The sequence below is a fragment of the Musca vetustissima genome, unplaced genomic scaffold (assembly GCF_032173495.1).
Source record: "Musca vetustissima isolate MV318-11 ecotype Yass unplaced genomic scaffold, APGP_CSIRO_Mvet_v1 utg10925, whole genome shotgun sequence".
Lineage (NCBI taxonomy): Eukaryota > Metazoa > Arthropoda > Insecta > Diptera > Muscidae > Musca > Musca vetustissima.
In genome coordinates this window covers 168803-183649 of record NW_026881510.1, presented here as the reverse complement: position 1 = coordinate 183649, position 14847 = coordinate 168803, and the positions used below count along the sequence as shown (strand labels likewise).

Below are 14847 nucleotides of genomic sequence, written 5' to 3'. Positions count from 1 at the left end.
TCTCAATTGTGGACACTGACCTGCCCGCGGTGTCACCTGGGGTAACTATTTTCATAACCCGTTGAAATAGTGAGCTGATATGTGCCGCGAGTTCACCCATAAGAACTATAAACCAGTGAGCGGAGCAGTATAGTCGGACGGGGCCGACCATACGATACCCTACACAACTTCCATGAAAATTTAACTTTCGGTGGATCTATATTCTGAGATTGGGCAATATTTCGCGATATTTGCACACTTTTGACTGGCTAGAGGTCAGAAAATGTTACTAATAATCAGTACAGCCCCTCTAATTATTTATCCAGATTTCCTTCACCGTGGGTTGTGTTGTGATGTTCGGCTATCGACACGAAAAGTACAAATAATTAAGTCCACTTCATCCGAAAAATTATTATCTGATTATCACCTAACATTTTAGGCGTTGTCCTTGACTATGACTGGATCCTCATGGAACATTTCAAAGCGATCAGAGCTATATTTCCACCCTCCTGTGTGGTAATAGGTTAGTAAATAATATATGAATACGTAAGCACCTGTAAATATTTAAGTGTAACTCACGCATCCTAGTACCTACGACTATATAATTGGTATCAATTTAAAGGTCAAACACTCCTATTGGATATATTATCAACTTCTCGGGTCTATGTCCTTCAGTGGTAAATATATACGCTATAGAATACAAATTTTGTCATTTTTCACACAAAAGTTAGGGTCGATTTGACCCGCTAAATATTGACCGATCATTATCAAAACAGGCATGCTTATTCTTTGACCCGATCCCCTTCTCCATGCAAAAATTCACGGTGTTTGGGCCATAATTGCGGCCTCTGGAGCGACCAGAAAAACCGACAAAAATAAAGTTTTTGGTCCATTTCATCCCTAAATATTAACCGATCTTTTCCAAAAACAATAGGGGTCTTCATTGGCCAGAACCTATCCTACATGCATAATTTCGTGAAGATTGGTCCATAACTGTGGCCTGTATCTTGTTTACAAATTATAATGGACAGACGGACACACATGTCTAGATCGACTCAGCTAGTCGAGATATGACGATCGGTATACTTAAAGGTGGGTCTAGGACCAATATTTCACGGCGTTACAAACTCTTGGGGCTGCACAAAGCTATAATACCCTGACAACATAGTTGTGTAGGGTATAAAAATGGGTTGAGGCGTCGGGTTAGTAGCCCACACTCGGAAAATTCCTCCTACTATGAAAAAGCAACGAAAAAGAAAACCAATCCCCCTAATGTTGACGACCCCGCAAACGTGTAATGGACCACGATCTGCGAATCGGCACTTGGAATGTGCGCACGTTGTACAGAACAGGCGCAGTTTTCGCTTTGGCGGATGTACTCAAGAAGTATAAAACCGAAATGTTTGTCATACAGGAAATGCAATGGAAATAGACCGGCGCACAGTGGGTTAGAGTACCATGTTTTCTTGGATCAAATCAGGGAAGCTATGTTAGAATAATTTTTCTTTATTTTTCAGTTAATACCATTAAAATAAGTTAAAAAAAATGTTTTCTAAGTATATTTGAGTATAATTTTATTAAGTAGTGCCAAATATCAGTGTAGGTATATAGTGCAAGGAGTATAATATGATAACTTAAACCTTGAATTTTATACATCTTAAAGTTAATCATCCACATCGTCATCATCCGCAGCCAGGGATGGTCCGTATGACGAACTTTCAGGTTTTCGACTGTCAAAAAGGTGTAAACGTCGAAAACGTCATATACCTGTATAAAATGTCGTAAACGTCATTTATTTCAATATTATCACCATATACAGTAATTTTCCAGACCATATATTATTTTTACTGTATATGTGGCTATTCTTTTCTAGAACTGATAAAAAATTCTGAATTTTTTTAAGAAAAAAATTTTGATATTCCATATGAATTTGAGTAAAGCATACGTTATTTCCAAATCGAAAAATGTAAATAGCTATTTTATAAATAATGGTTTTGAGTGGGTTTCCGACGTTTCTGACGTATGTATTATACGTCGTGAATGTATGTCATTTACGTCACTGTTTCTGACAGGCCATCTCTGTCCGCAGCATCACCAACTTCTGATAATTGCTCAATATGTAAAAGGGCATTTGACACAATTTCGGGTCCGTGAATAAAAAACTTGTGCAGAGTGCTAGGCATATTATACCAAGGATACGTTTCAACAAAAAGTCGTCCTGTATTGTGTGCATATATTTGAAATTTTTCATTATTAATCTCATGGCCACTGGATACAGCTATAACCGACACGTGCATTTTTATTAAATTAACATATATTTTTGTTATTTCGGCAGATTTTTTTTAGCGTTTTGGTGCGTTTTTTTGATTTCTTTAGCTAAAAATGTCATCTTGTCATTCATTGTTTGAGCGCTCGAATTCATCATAAGCTTCGACGATTATAAAAAACAACGTTCGAACTTGTACCTATAAAAAATGCTAATAAAGAACCCTTTTACCCGACTACTTGAAACTGCACAACACAATCACTATTTGTCAAAACAATGAATATTATTAAAATAAACAAAAACAAAATATTATTGTAAAATATTATTAAAAGAAACAAAAATAACAACAATAAAATAATTAGAAAAAATAACATGAAAAACAAGAAAACACAACACTCAACAACAGCACCAGCCACGAGATCAATGTGACTTTTAGCTAATTTGACTGCTGCAACACTTGTATTAAACAATGCATAGCTTCTAAAAGGCACAAAAGGGCAGCGTAAAATTTTGCAATATAACACAGATTTATGTCCTCTTTAATATAAACCAAAAATTATGACACGAATGTGGACGAATAATAACTATTTATCCATTTAAAATATAAAAATATTAATTTTTTTGGGGTTTTCAACATAAATAACTAAATCTTAATCACTTCCAAACACAATTTCATACTCAAATGTTAACGAAGTATTTGCAAAATAACCTAAACTTCATGGTTCCGTTGAAAAATGTTTAACTTTTACAATACTTTTTAAAATAAATAAAATTTTCAACGGGAACGTTTTCACTTTTTTCAGCCTTTTTTGGCACAAAAATTTCTATGAAGTTTGACTTTGAAGTTTCACTACAAAAACACTAGCCCACTTTTAACATTTATTTCAACAAGTGATGTAGAATTTTATATACTTTAACCGTGTTCAAAAATTTTTAACGATACTTAAAATTTAATTTTTTAATTAATCCAAGGAAACAGGGTATTCTAACCCACTGTGCGGCGTAAGTAAATCAGACGATTACGCACTGTATTATAGCTGCCATGAAACGAGACATGAATTTGGCTGCGGGTTTTTGGTCAACAGGAGAATAAAAGACCTCATGTCCAGATTCACTCCACTAAATAAGCGAATTGCTATAATCCGTATAAAAGCGAAGTTCTTCTACATCAATCTCCGACCGAAGACAAAGATAAACAGACCAAAGACATATTTTACGAGCGCCTAGAATTAGCATATGACCGCTGCCCTGGTCATGACATTAAAATTCTGCTATAAAATTTTAATGCAAAAATCGGTAGGGAAATTATTTTGGGCCCACCGTCGGAAAATTCATAAAGTCACATCCGAAAACGGCATGACTTGACTTCGCGGCAGTAAAAAACATGGTAGTTAGAAGCACCAGATTCAAGCATTTCGATATACACAAGGCGAACAACGAGAAATCAAATCGATCCTGTTGTGATAGACAGAAAGCAAGTATCCAGTGTTTTAGATGTTAGATCGATCCGAGGAGCGAATATCGATTCGGACCACAACCTTGTAGCAGCCAAGGTTCGCACTCGTCTTAATGCAGCAGCCAAAGTGCGATCTATCGTCGAAAAGCTGCAAACACAACAGGTAACAGATGCCTACTCCGCTCAACATACCTACGTGCTTGACCAAAATACTCATTGTCCCGATAATAATAGCACAGTGGCAAAGAATTGCCCACTCCCTACAAACTGCAGCAAAATCAACAGTTTGGTACCAAAGATCACCAACAAGAAACCCGTGGTACGATCAGAAGTGTCGTAATGCTACTGAAGTGAAAAACGCAGCGAACAAGGCAACCCTCCAGAATTATCGGGAGAAAAGGAGAGATGAGAAACGTATTTCCAGAAAAAAAGAACAAGAAAAACGTAAGCGGGAGCAAATCGAAATGTACAGAAGTCTGAACGAAGTCAGGAAATTTTACCAACGGATAAAATACCAAACAGAAGGCTTTGGTGCAGGCACATCCTCCTGTAAAGATAAAGAAGGAAGCCTGTTGACAAACACAAACAGCGTGTTGAGGATCTGGAAGGAGCATTTTGCAAAGCTTTCCATATCAAATAGTAGCGGTGAAGAAGATACCCCAGAACCAATAAGTGATGACAGTATAGAGTGTATACCACCTAGCCAAGATGAGGTCAGAATAACAATCAATTGGCTGAAGAATAATAAAGCAGCAGGTGCGATGGGTTACTAGCCGAACTATTCAAGACGGGTGGTCAGATGCTGGTCAGGAGCATGCACCATTTGTACAATTTGACTAGAGGAATGCATGCCAAATGATCCAGCGTGCTGTGTGAACGACTGAAGGCAATGGTCAATGACATTATTGGACCACACCAATGCGGCTTCAGACCTAGCAAATCCACCATTGACCAGATTTTCACTCTGCATCAGATCCTGGAAAAAAACCACGAAAAACACATCGACACATTCCACTTATTCGTCGACTTTAAAGCCGCATTCGATAGCCCTATCCGTTCAGAGGTGTTAAGGCCATGTCTGCGTTTGGCATTCCAATTCCGATTTGTCTCCAATCTTTCGTGTGACTTTTTTAAAATCCTGCTGGAAAAGGTCATACGATCGCCGATGACATCGACATAATTGGTCGAACATTGAGAGAGGAACAAATTGAGAAGTAGTCGACCAAAGTGGGACTGGCAGTACATAGCGAAAAGAAAATCTAATGGTATCAACGCGCAAGACGTCTAGTAGACTCGGAGCAACTGTGGCAATTTAAACTACAGCTTCGAGTTAGTGTACGATTTTATATACCTCGGTACCATCAAATCAAAAATAATAACATTAGCTTTGAAATCCGGAGGAGAAAAGTGTTTGCCAACAGATGCTACTATGTTCTGAGTAAGCAATTCAAAGACAAGGCCACCTCTTGACAGACTAAAATCACGCTCTACAAGACGATGATACTACCCGTGCTGTTATATGGATCTGAACATGGGTACTTGCGCAAGCAGCTGAGGCAGCTCTTTGAGTGTTTGAGAGAAAAAATTCTCCGAAAGGTCTATGGGCCGATCTGCGTTGACGGTGAATATCGCCGTCGAATGAACCATGAGTTGTACCCTCTATGCTTGGTCATAGACATAGTCTGAAGTATCGAGCTGCAGCGACAACATTGGTTAGGTTATGTTGTGAGAATAGATGAAGTTGCCCCAGCTCAAACGGCTCATAAAAGTGAACCAACTGATGGTTCACAAAGAATTCTAATTCGATGAAAAGATCAAGTAGAAGGCAACATTTCGGAACATGTATTTTCAAATTGGGAGAGCTGTGCACAAGACTGACGCGCCTGGACACCTTTTTTAAGTTGTGCTTATGGACCAAATGTTCTGTCCCAAGCCAGCTAAGTAAGTCAGTAACTTTCGTCTGTACAGAGGGAGCTTTCAACAATGTAAAATATCAATTGACGTATTTTACCTCCAGTAGCGGTGTAATATCCTCATGCAACACATTGTAGTCCACGAAGGAGCACAAAACTTGCGGCGAAGAAGCCGACGATGTCTCAGACAGTTCATTTGTCAGTTTTTGGTGCATTGGTAGGGGTTAAAGCAGACTACTACGGACAAGAGTTGATTTTTCGGCAAATTGAAAAATGTAAACCGAAATATCATAGTTACTTGACAGATTATCACCGACAACCAAAGAGTAGCAATCATTTACATTGGTTAAGGCTAATAAAACCTAGGCAATTAGCGCAACAGGGGTCACTCTAGAAGACAATACAGGTCTCGGCCGGGGAAATCCACAATCGAAAAAGTTGTAGTCACAGTGGTCAGGATCTGGTCATTCGATCGATATCGATTATACTGCTAACCACATTGGACATCAATAACGCTTTTAATATGCTGCGATGGATATACGCTATTGAAACTCTCGATAAAATCTTCAAGATCCCTGCAAGTCAGGTGCAGCTCAGCGTTCTATATTGGGACCGGATATATGGAATGTAACATATTCTGACATCCTTAAAATATAGATGCCACAGAAAGAGAATACGCAGTGATTAAAGCCAGGAGCACAACGAAGACAAAGCCAACACATGATCGGCACAAAGATTTCGTTGGAATCCCATGCAAAACACAGAAATATTGCTCCTGACACGAAGACACTGAGATTGAAATGAACGTAGACGACTATATCATCCCATTAAAACCACTTCGAAATATGCATGAGACAGGACCCAAAACTCAGAGCAGATTAATTATGCAGTGACGAAAGCGATGAAAACAACATCGCATCTGGCTAGACTAATGGCCAACATTGGTGGCCCAATACCGAACAGGAGGAGGTGAAAACAACATCGCATCTGGCTAGACTAATGGCCAACATTGGTGGCCCAATACCGAACAGGAGGAAGATTCTCATGGAGACGAGCAACAATGTACTACTGTACGGAGCTAAAATTTGGGGACCAGTTGTGAAAACTCAAGTAAGAGCTAAAAAAAGTATTGCCTGTCCAAAGAGTGGCGGCGCTTCGGGTGACTTCATTATACCGAATGGTCTCCGGGAAGCCATACTTGTTATAGGTGGAATGATCCCCATCGATTTACAGGCATTCAAGGGGCATAGAGTTTTGCAAAGAGAATTGATAAGTATTGTTTGTCCGAAATTAGGCTAAGTTAGTTTGGTGTAAGTAGTGTTTAAGGTAAAATATACAAATTAATTAGAAACTTCCTTTAGGGAGGCTTTCAGTGAAATTGTCTTTTTGTAGACTTTTGGGCTTTTTAAACACATGACCTCCCAATTACATTTCTCTAATTTCTTCCAAAATAAATTAAGATAAATGATTCACTTCCCAAAATTACCCCTTACTAATTGATTTTCTAACCTACTTCAAAAGCGTGTAACACCACAAAAACACCATTTAATTGTTGCAGGTGTAAACACTGTTATGGGAAAACGTGTTAATATAATTTTCAAAACTACAACAACTTGTGTGTGTGCCATATATAACAAACCAAACAACCATTTATCAATACAATTTCCGGATACCCGAAGGGGGAGCTGACTTAAAAAGCCCATCTTGGCAAATCGTTCAAGTTTTAATCCATCAGTCAGTGTCGAGATCGCAAAAGAAGGAAATGACGATGTTAGAAAATCATCGAACCATTTAATTCATACTTTGTTTTAATATTGCGAATGCGAATGATGATTTTAGTTTTTAGTCGATGTTTAGAGGTAGTTGTGGTCTTTATTTTTTTTTTTTGGAAAATTATACGCTTCTTTGATTAATGTGTTTTTCCTCACTTGCCTGCCGCATTTCGCAATTGCATGGAGCACCAATTGTTGGCACGCAATCCAGCACGCCGTACTGAAGATCATCATCATGGTCGCACAGAAAAACTAATACGAAAACAGTTTCTTAATCGTTCCGATTAGATGTTGTATTTCGTCAAAAATTCATTGTTTTATTATAAAAAGTGTATGTTATTGTAGTGGTTGTTGTTGTTGCAGTACGATTCCATGGCTTACAAGTATATTTAGCATTAACAAATGTTTTATTTTCTGCCAACATTGTCGATTGTTGGCGGTAATTGAAATACATTTTTTCTTTTATGGCGATTGCAGTATAGATCTGTGGATGGGCCGTGTGGGCATTAATTATTAATTTTTTTTGTGCGAACATATATATTTTTATTGTGATGTTATTGTTTATTAAATGTTATTAATTAAAATGTATGTTTCTTTTTTCAGTGTAAGCTGAAGACCTGTTGATTTCCTTCTACATATAGAATATATGTCGAGCTTTTTATATCGATAGGAAACATATTGGGTCTTTGGAGCCCATTGAGATTTCCCAGCTATGAAAAGCTTGTTGAAGATCGAAGGGAAGGTTGTCCAAAATATCGTGCCTATAGAAGCTGTCTTCAAAATTGTTTGAGTATAAATTCCATTTGTCAGACTCCAACATATTCAAATACTTCGAAGAGAATTTTTGTTTTTTTTTTTCTTAAGATTTGCATTTAAAAATTCCGAACAGTCATAAAATCTATGCGATAATAGGGATGTAGTAGACGTCCACACACAAAGACATTGGTGCGCTAATTAGCGACAGGAACAAATCAATAGAGTGGTTTGTTTCTTAACAGATAAATTGTAAACGGTGAAGTTTTGTGAGAGACTCTCTTGTCAAAGAATCATTGTGATACGTGTTACATTTACATATGCCTGAATGTCCTCCTGGAGGTTTAGCATTCTAGAGTTAACCGGACAACTGGCTTATACAGTGGCGGCACAGCTGAATGATTTTCTGACCGAACTATATTTAGGTAAAATACCAAAACCTTATAGGGTTTAAAGTTAACGGGGTTTTGTGTAACGGGTAAGATACAATATATTTTCCAAGATTTAGGACCTACCGACCGGTCCTACAAATTGGTCTTAATATTGTGGAGATGAAGGGCAGGATAAAGTAACTAGGGATATATTTCGTCAGAAATTTGATTTTAACAGGCATATAGATTTATTCTTACGAAATACGGATTTTAAATATCGACAGATTATTCGGCCGACAGTTGCGTATTTGTTTCCCGTTTGCATTACCTTAAGCCGATGTAGTGCTTTTGGCGTTAACAAGCCCACTGGCTCGTACTGTGGGCGCATAGATAAATAATTATTAAGCGGTTATCTATAGGTATTTCACCTTATGGTTTTCAAAGTTAAACGGTGAAAATTGCTCGGCTATGATGATAACAGGCAAGACACAATATATACACTTCTACAAGTTTTAGGACCTACTCACAGGTTCTACAAATTTGTCTTAATATTGGGGAAATGAAGGTCAGGATAAAATAACTGGGGATTTATTTTCATCAGAAATTTGATATATACAGGCATATAGAATTTATTCTGTGTAAAGCTAAAAATGGTCTTCTTCAGCTGTCATAGGTTGTGGAAGAAGCCCGGCTGTCTAAATCACGAAGTACGGATGTTATATATCGACAGATTATCCGGCGGACAATTGTGTATTATTTTCCAGTTTGCATTACCTTAGACCGATGACGTGCTTCTGGTGTTAACAAGTTCACTGGCTCGTACTGTGGCGGCACAGCTGAATGATTATCTGACGGTTCTATATAGGTACTTAACCGCATGGTATTTAAAGTTAAAATGTGTAAACTGCTCGGCAATAAAGATAACCGTTAAGACAAAATATATGTTCCAAGTTTTAGGATTTAAGACAAAAAAATTATTCGGCGGACAATTGTGTATTATTTTTCAGTTTGCATTACCTTAGACCGATGACGTGCTTCTGGTGTTAACAAGTTCACTGGCTCGTACTGTGGCGGCACAGCTGAATGATTATCTGATGGTTCTATATAGGTATTTAACCGCATGGGGTTTAAAGTTAAAATGTGTAAACTGCTCGGCAATAAAGATAACCGTTAAGACAAAATATATGTTCCAAGTTTTAGGATTTAAGACAAAAAAATTATTCGGCGTACAATTGTGTATTATTTTTCAGTTTGCATTACTTTAGACCGATGACGTGCTTCTGGTGTTAACAAGTTCACTGGCTCGTACTGTGGCGGCACAGCTGAATGATTATCTGATGGTTCTATATAGGTATTTAACCGCATGGGGTTTAAAGTTAAAATGTGTAAACTGCTCGGCAATAAAGATAACCGTTAAGACAAAATATATGTTCCAAGTTTTAGGATTTAAGACAAAAAAATTATTCGGCGGCCAATTGTGTATTATTTTTCAGTTTGCATTACCTTAGACCGATGACGTGCTTCTGGTGTTAACAAGTTCACTGGCTCGTACTGTGGCGGCACAGCTGAATGATTATCTGACGGTTCTATATAGGTATTTAACCGCATGGGGTTTAAAGTTAAAATGTGTAAAGTGCTCGGCTATAATTATAACCGTTAAGACAAAATATATGTTCCAAGTTTTAGAATTTAAGACAAAATATATGTTCCAAGTTTAAAAATTACCGTCCTATCCTCAAAATTGGTCTTAATATAGAGGAGATGAAGGAAAGAATGAAATAAATGGTAACTAATTTTCATCAGAAATTTGATTTCAACAGACATATTTTGGATAGTGATAAAAAGGTCCCCTAGCAGTTTCTTGACATTACACGGCCGTCTATTAACCGACGTAAGATTGTTGATATATCGACAGATTATTCGTCCAATATTTGCCTATACTCTTCCAGTTTGGTTTGACATCTCGTCATATGGAAAGTATTTCAAAATGGGAGCGAAGGGTTCTTGCTACTTGTGTAGGCCTGAGTGAACTAAAATGTAGTCAGGACAGAACAATAAAACGACATTCAAATAGAGCCTCTATAATAGGTCAGAAGGCGATAGAATTAAATTGGTCCAGTTCACTGAAATTTTCAAATTATGATTTCAACAGGTATATAGATTTTATTCAGGCTAAATCTGAAAAAAATGTCTTCAGCTGTCATAGTATGTTAAAGATATAAAACCGCCGCACTCCTAAAGTAAGGCTGTTGATATATCGGCAGATTATCCGGCCGTTAAATATCTATGCTTTTCCAGCTTGTTTAGACTTTTTGTCGTATCAGATGGAAAGGATTAGAATGTGCGAGAGTGGGAATAAGGCACTTCTGTTAGTTTGTAAAGACAATATCGTTCCCAAAACTATTCTCTCCTGAAATGGAATTAGGGCATTTATTTAGTTCAATAGTCCATATTATATCAGTCATTATTTGGAATAAGATAGAAAATTAGGTAGACAAACGAAAGGACCAGATGTAGTACCAATTATCTATTTTGTGGTATAGTTCCTTTGAACTAGTTCGTTTTACAAAACAACACCCCATGTGCACTGGGCGAATTGATATGTACGATGTCTGATAAAAAATAATCGTTATAACCAAGGGGCAGCATATCTGCAGGATATTTTGTTTATAGAAAACCTTGAGACACTACTGAGCGTCACTGAAGGGTTCTCCATATAAAAGTCCGTTGAAGGGCCTACTTTTCCACCTATGTTTTCGAGCGATGACAGACCTTTGAAGTGACGTCTAACTGCAGTAAAAATCGGTAGGATGTTATGTTCAAAAAAAAAAAAAAAAAAAAATTTGGAGACCTCTAAAAATGTGGTGAACACACTTTGAAGTTAAAGTTATCCTGCATAGCAGTATTAATTTTACAAAAATGCCGTACGCAGACATGACTTCAAGCTCCTCTAAGCGGTAGGGCTGTTGAATGCGGATTTATTTGACGATGAATAAGTGGAATGTGTCGATGTGTTTTTCGTGGGTCTCTCCAGCATTTGTTTCCTTTTTGTGAACGGGACACAGGATGCTGAGGTTCCAATCATTGGGCATGCATTTCTCTAGCCAAATTGTATTAATCAGCTGGCGCATGCTCCTGATCAGCATCTGACCGCCGGTCTTGAATAGTTCGGCTGCCTTATTATTTTTCAGCCGATTGATAGCTATTCTAACCCTATCTTGGCTAGGTGGTATACACTCTATATCGTCATCTCTTCTCCATCGTCACTATTTTATACCAGAAGCTTTGCAAATCTCCGAAGGGTTTTTTATTTGAAGGATATTTTGTCCATAGCAGATTTCCGAAGGGTTAATGGTCTATAGAAGGTCCCTGAAAGGTTTTCTATATATAGAGTGCCTTTGGCGCATGCTCCAGATCAGCATCTGACCGCCGGTCTTGAATAGTTCGGCTTGAACCCATCGGCTGCCTTATTATTTTTCAGCCGATTGATAGCTATTCTGACCCTATCTTGGCTAGGTGGTATACACTGTCTATACCATCATCTCTTCTCCATCGTCACTATTTGATACCAGAAGCTTTGCAAATCCCCGAAGGGTTTTATATTTGAAGGGTATTTTGTCTATAGCAGATTTCCGAAGGGTTATCGGTCTCTAGAAGGTCCCTGAAAGGTATTCTATATATAGAGTGCCTTTGGATCATATCCTTTCCATAGAAAATTTCTCGGCTGGATCTTTGAAAAACTAGTTTTCATTTCTAAAACTTTTTAATTTTTTTCAAAATTAAAAAAAACACAAAATTTCTCTCAGTGTATAAGAAAAACTGCATTCAAAACCAACCCGCAACGTTTAGAAAAAAAATCAATAATTGTTTGTTTACGACAACCAAATAAAGAAACGAGAAAAAATATGCAGAACTCACCACTGTTGGTGGCAACGGCCGATCCATTGCTATTGATATTCATCGATGATAGGTTGGTGGTTCCACCACCAGTGCTGTTGCCGCCACCACCGTTACCACTACCAACACCACCGACATTGTCAACACAGTTCATGCCACCGGCATTATTGTTGGCCATGCCGGCGGCAGCCGTCGAACTGTTTGAATTTGTGTTTATGTCCGTCTGTGACGTTGTCATGTTTGTTTTCGGTTCTTTGTTTGGTTGGTTGGTTGGTTAGTTCGACTGACTGACCCTATGCCAATCCCTTGGTTTTTTCTTCGCCGACTTTTTTTTAACTTCTTCTGGGGGATTTTTTTTTCACTTGAACTGGAGTTTCGTTTTTATTTCCTTTGTCTTGTTGTTGTCTCGTAGTTTGTTTTTTTTTTGCAAGTCTTGTAGAATTTATTTCTTGGCTGTTACTTGGTTGGTCGCTAAACTTGTCTACAAATTCGCTAAGAGGAAATAAACAAGTTTTTGCTTTTCTGTAATGGCCAACAATAAATGGGAGATGAAGTTAACAGAGAGCAAAAAAAAAAACTGAAACCGAATGAACTAAACAAAGAACCAGAAAAGAACGGAACAAAAAAAACGAAACGTTAACTGGCCAAAATAGTCAGACAACTTAGTTTTAGAAGTAACAGCTAAGAATTTTGTTAACGGCGGAATGTTGGAATTTTTGCGAACTGCTCAGGCTGTTTGGTGTTGGTGGTGGTGCTGCTGATCGGTTTCGTTTGCATTTACTATTGTTGTTGTAGTTTTTGTGTTGTTATTAACTGGCAGCTGCTGTTCGGTTTTGTGCCTTTGTATAGATTTTTGCATATTTTCATTTCATTTGGAAAATTGCTAACCAATTTCGGTTGGGATTCAAAAATTCGTTATGCTATTGGATCTGTGATTTAGGTTACGGCTCATTTTTATGTTGAACGGACGGTGTGTGTTGTTTTTGTTTGATTTATCCTGAAATGACAAAAAAGGAAAAATAAATTAGAAATGTTTTTGAAATTTAGGACAAAATATTAAGGGGGGAAACACATACAAGGATTCAGGCATGGACTGTTAAGTTGGCTTTGTATGTAAGACAGTTGATATATCGACAGATTATCCGATCGATAATTGCCTATGCTTTTCCATTTATTTAGAATTCTCGTGTTATCAGTATTAACAGGGTCATTGAAGCATTGAAATTCTGATATGGATGCTCTGAAAGGCTGTAGATGCCTACATCCAAGTAAACTAACTCAGCTCATGGCATCTGGTATGCTGTTAATCGATGCCGTGTTCAGATTTTGCTGTAAGCGTTAGTATGAACATCGATGATTTCGTATAGCTAATCCCATTTTAAATTAGTAATATAGGTTATTAGTACAATAAGCCATGTTTGTTAGTTCCTGAGGGGGTTCAATCATTTTCAGTTTGTTCCACAAAAGGAACTAGGTCATTCATTTAGTTTCAGAGTTCCTCTTAGTTGAATTTTTTATTGGATTGAAGATACAGAAGGATCAAAAGGAGCTAAATGACCGGAACTAGTACCAACTAGTGTAGTAGGAACTAGTTTCTTTTGCGAAATAGTTCCTTTGAACTAGGTCGTTCCGAGGGATGATTAAATTTCAAAATATCCGCTACGTTAAAATGCGAGTCTATATCGAACAGAAGGCATATATATGTAGGGCTTTTTGTAAATAGTAGACCTGGAGACACTACATTTCTAATAATAATGTCAATTTATAAAGGAATATCAGAGTCAAAAAATAAATAAATAAAATTGATTTTGGACGTCGTCCTCCTTTTTTCTTTTACAATAAAATAAGCCAACTTAACAGGCCAAGCCTGAAGTCCTCTTACGTATATATATGTAATATACGTCAGTGGAGAAGTATATAAACTCCGTAAAGAATTCTACACAGCTACACGATCTGTTCAATAAGTTGTCGATCTCTGGAAGACCCATGGAAGGTAAAAAATGTATTAAAGATCTGTAAGGTTCCAACATATACATATGAAAGGCATCAATCGTATCTATAAGGGACTTCTGAAGAGGTATCTATTTATTTATTAGATCTTTGAAGGATCTCTTATTTAAAGAGTTCCTTTTATAGTCCTTTTATTCGTAGACGACATCCAATGGGTATACTATATGTATAAAAGATCTGTTCATGCTATTGTATTTGTAGGAGACATTTGAATGTTTTAATATTTGTATAAGAAGTTTCCATTTACAGAAGACCTCAGCGGGGCCAAGGGCCACTTATTTATAGAAAATCAACAAAAGTTTTATTTTTTTTTTAATTTAAGACTTTAGCATTTAGCCTCTGAAGGCTCTAATATTAGAAAAGTAGATTCTATGTAAAATCGTCAGGAAAGGAAAGAGACGTAAGGTCCCAAACTTCTGTCTGCAATCTT

The 14847-nt window shown here is 37.3% G+C and overlaps 1 protein-coding gene across 1 annotated transcript in view; it reads right to left on the bottom strand.

Annotated features, from left to right (window-relative positions):
* The window catches only part of LOC133327405 (uncharacterized), a 55866-nt gene extending 43217 nt beyond the window's left edge, over window positions 1–12649 (bottom strand). Inside the window, exon 1 of the mRNA XM_061535963.1 lies at window positions 12429–12649. Coding sequence (XP_061391947.1) covers window positions 12429–12645 — 217 coding nt within the window. The 5' untranslated portion in view covers window positions 12646–12649. The remainder of the gene's footprint in view (window positions 1–12428) is intronic.
* Between the last annotated feature and the right edge of the window lie 2198 nt (window positions 12650–14847).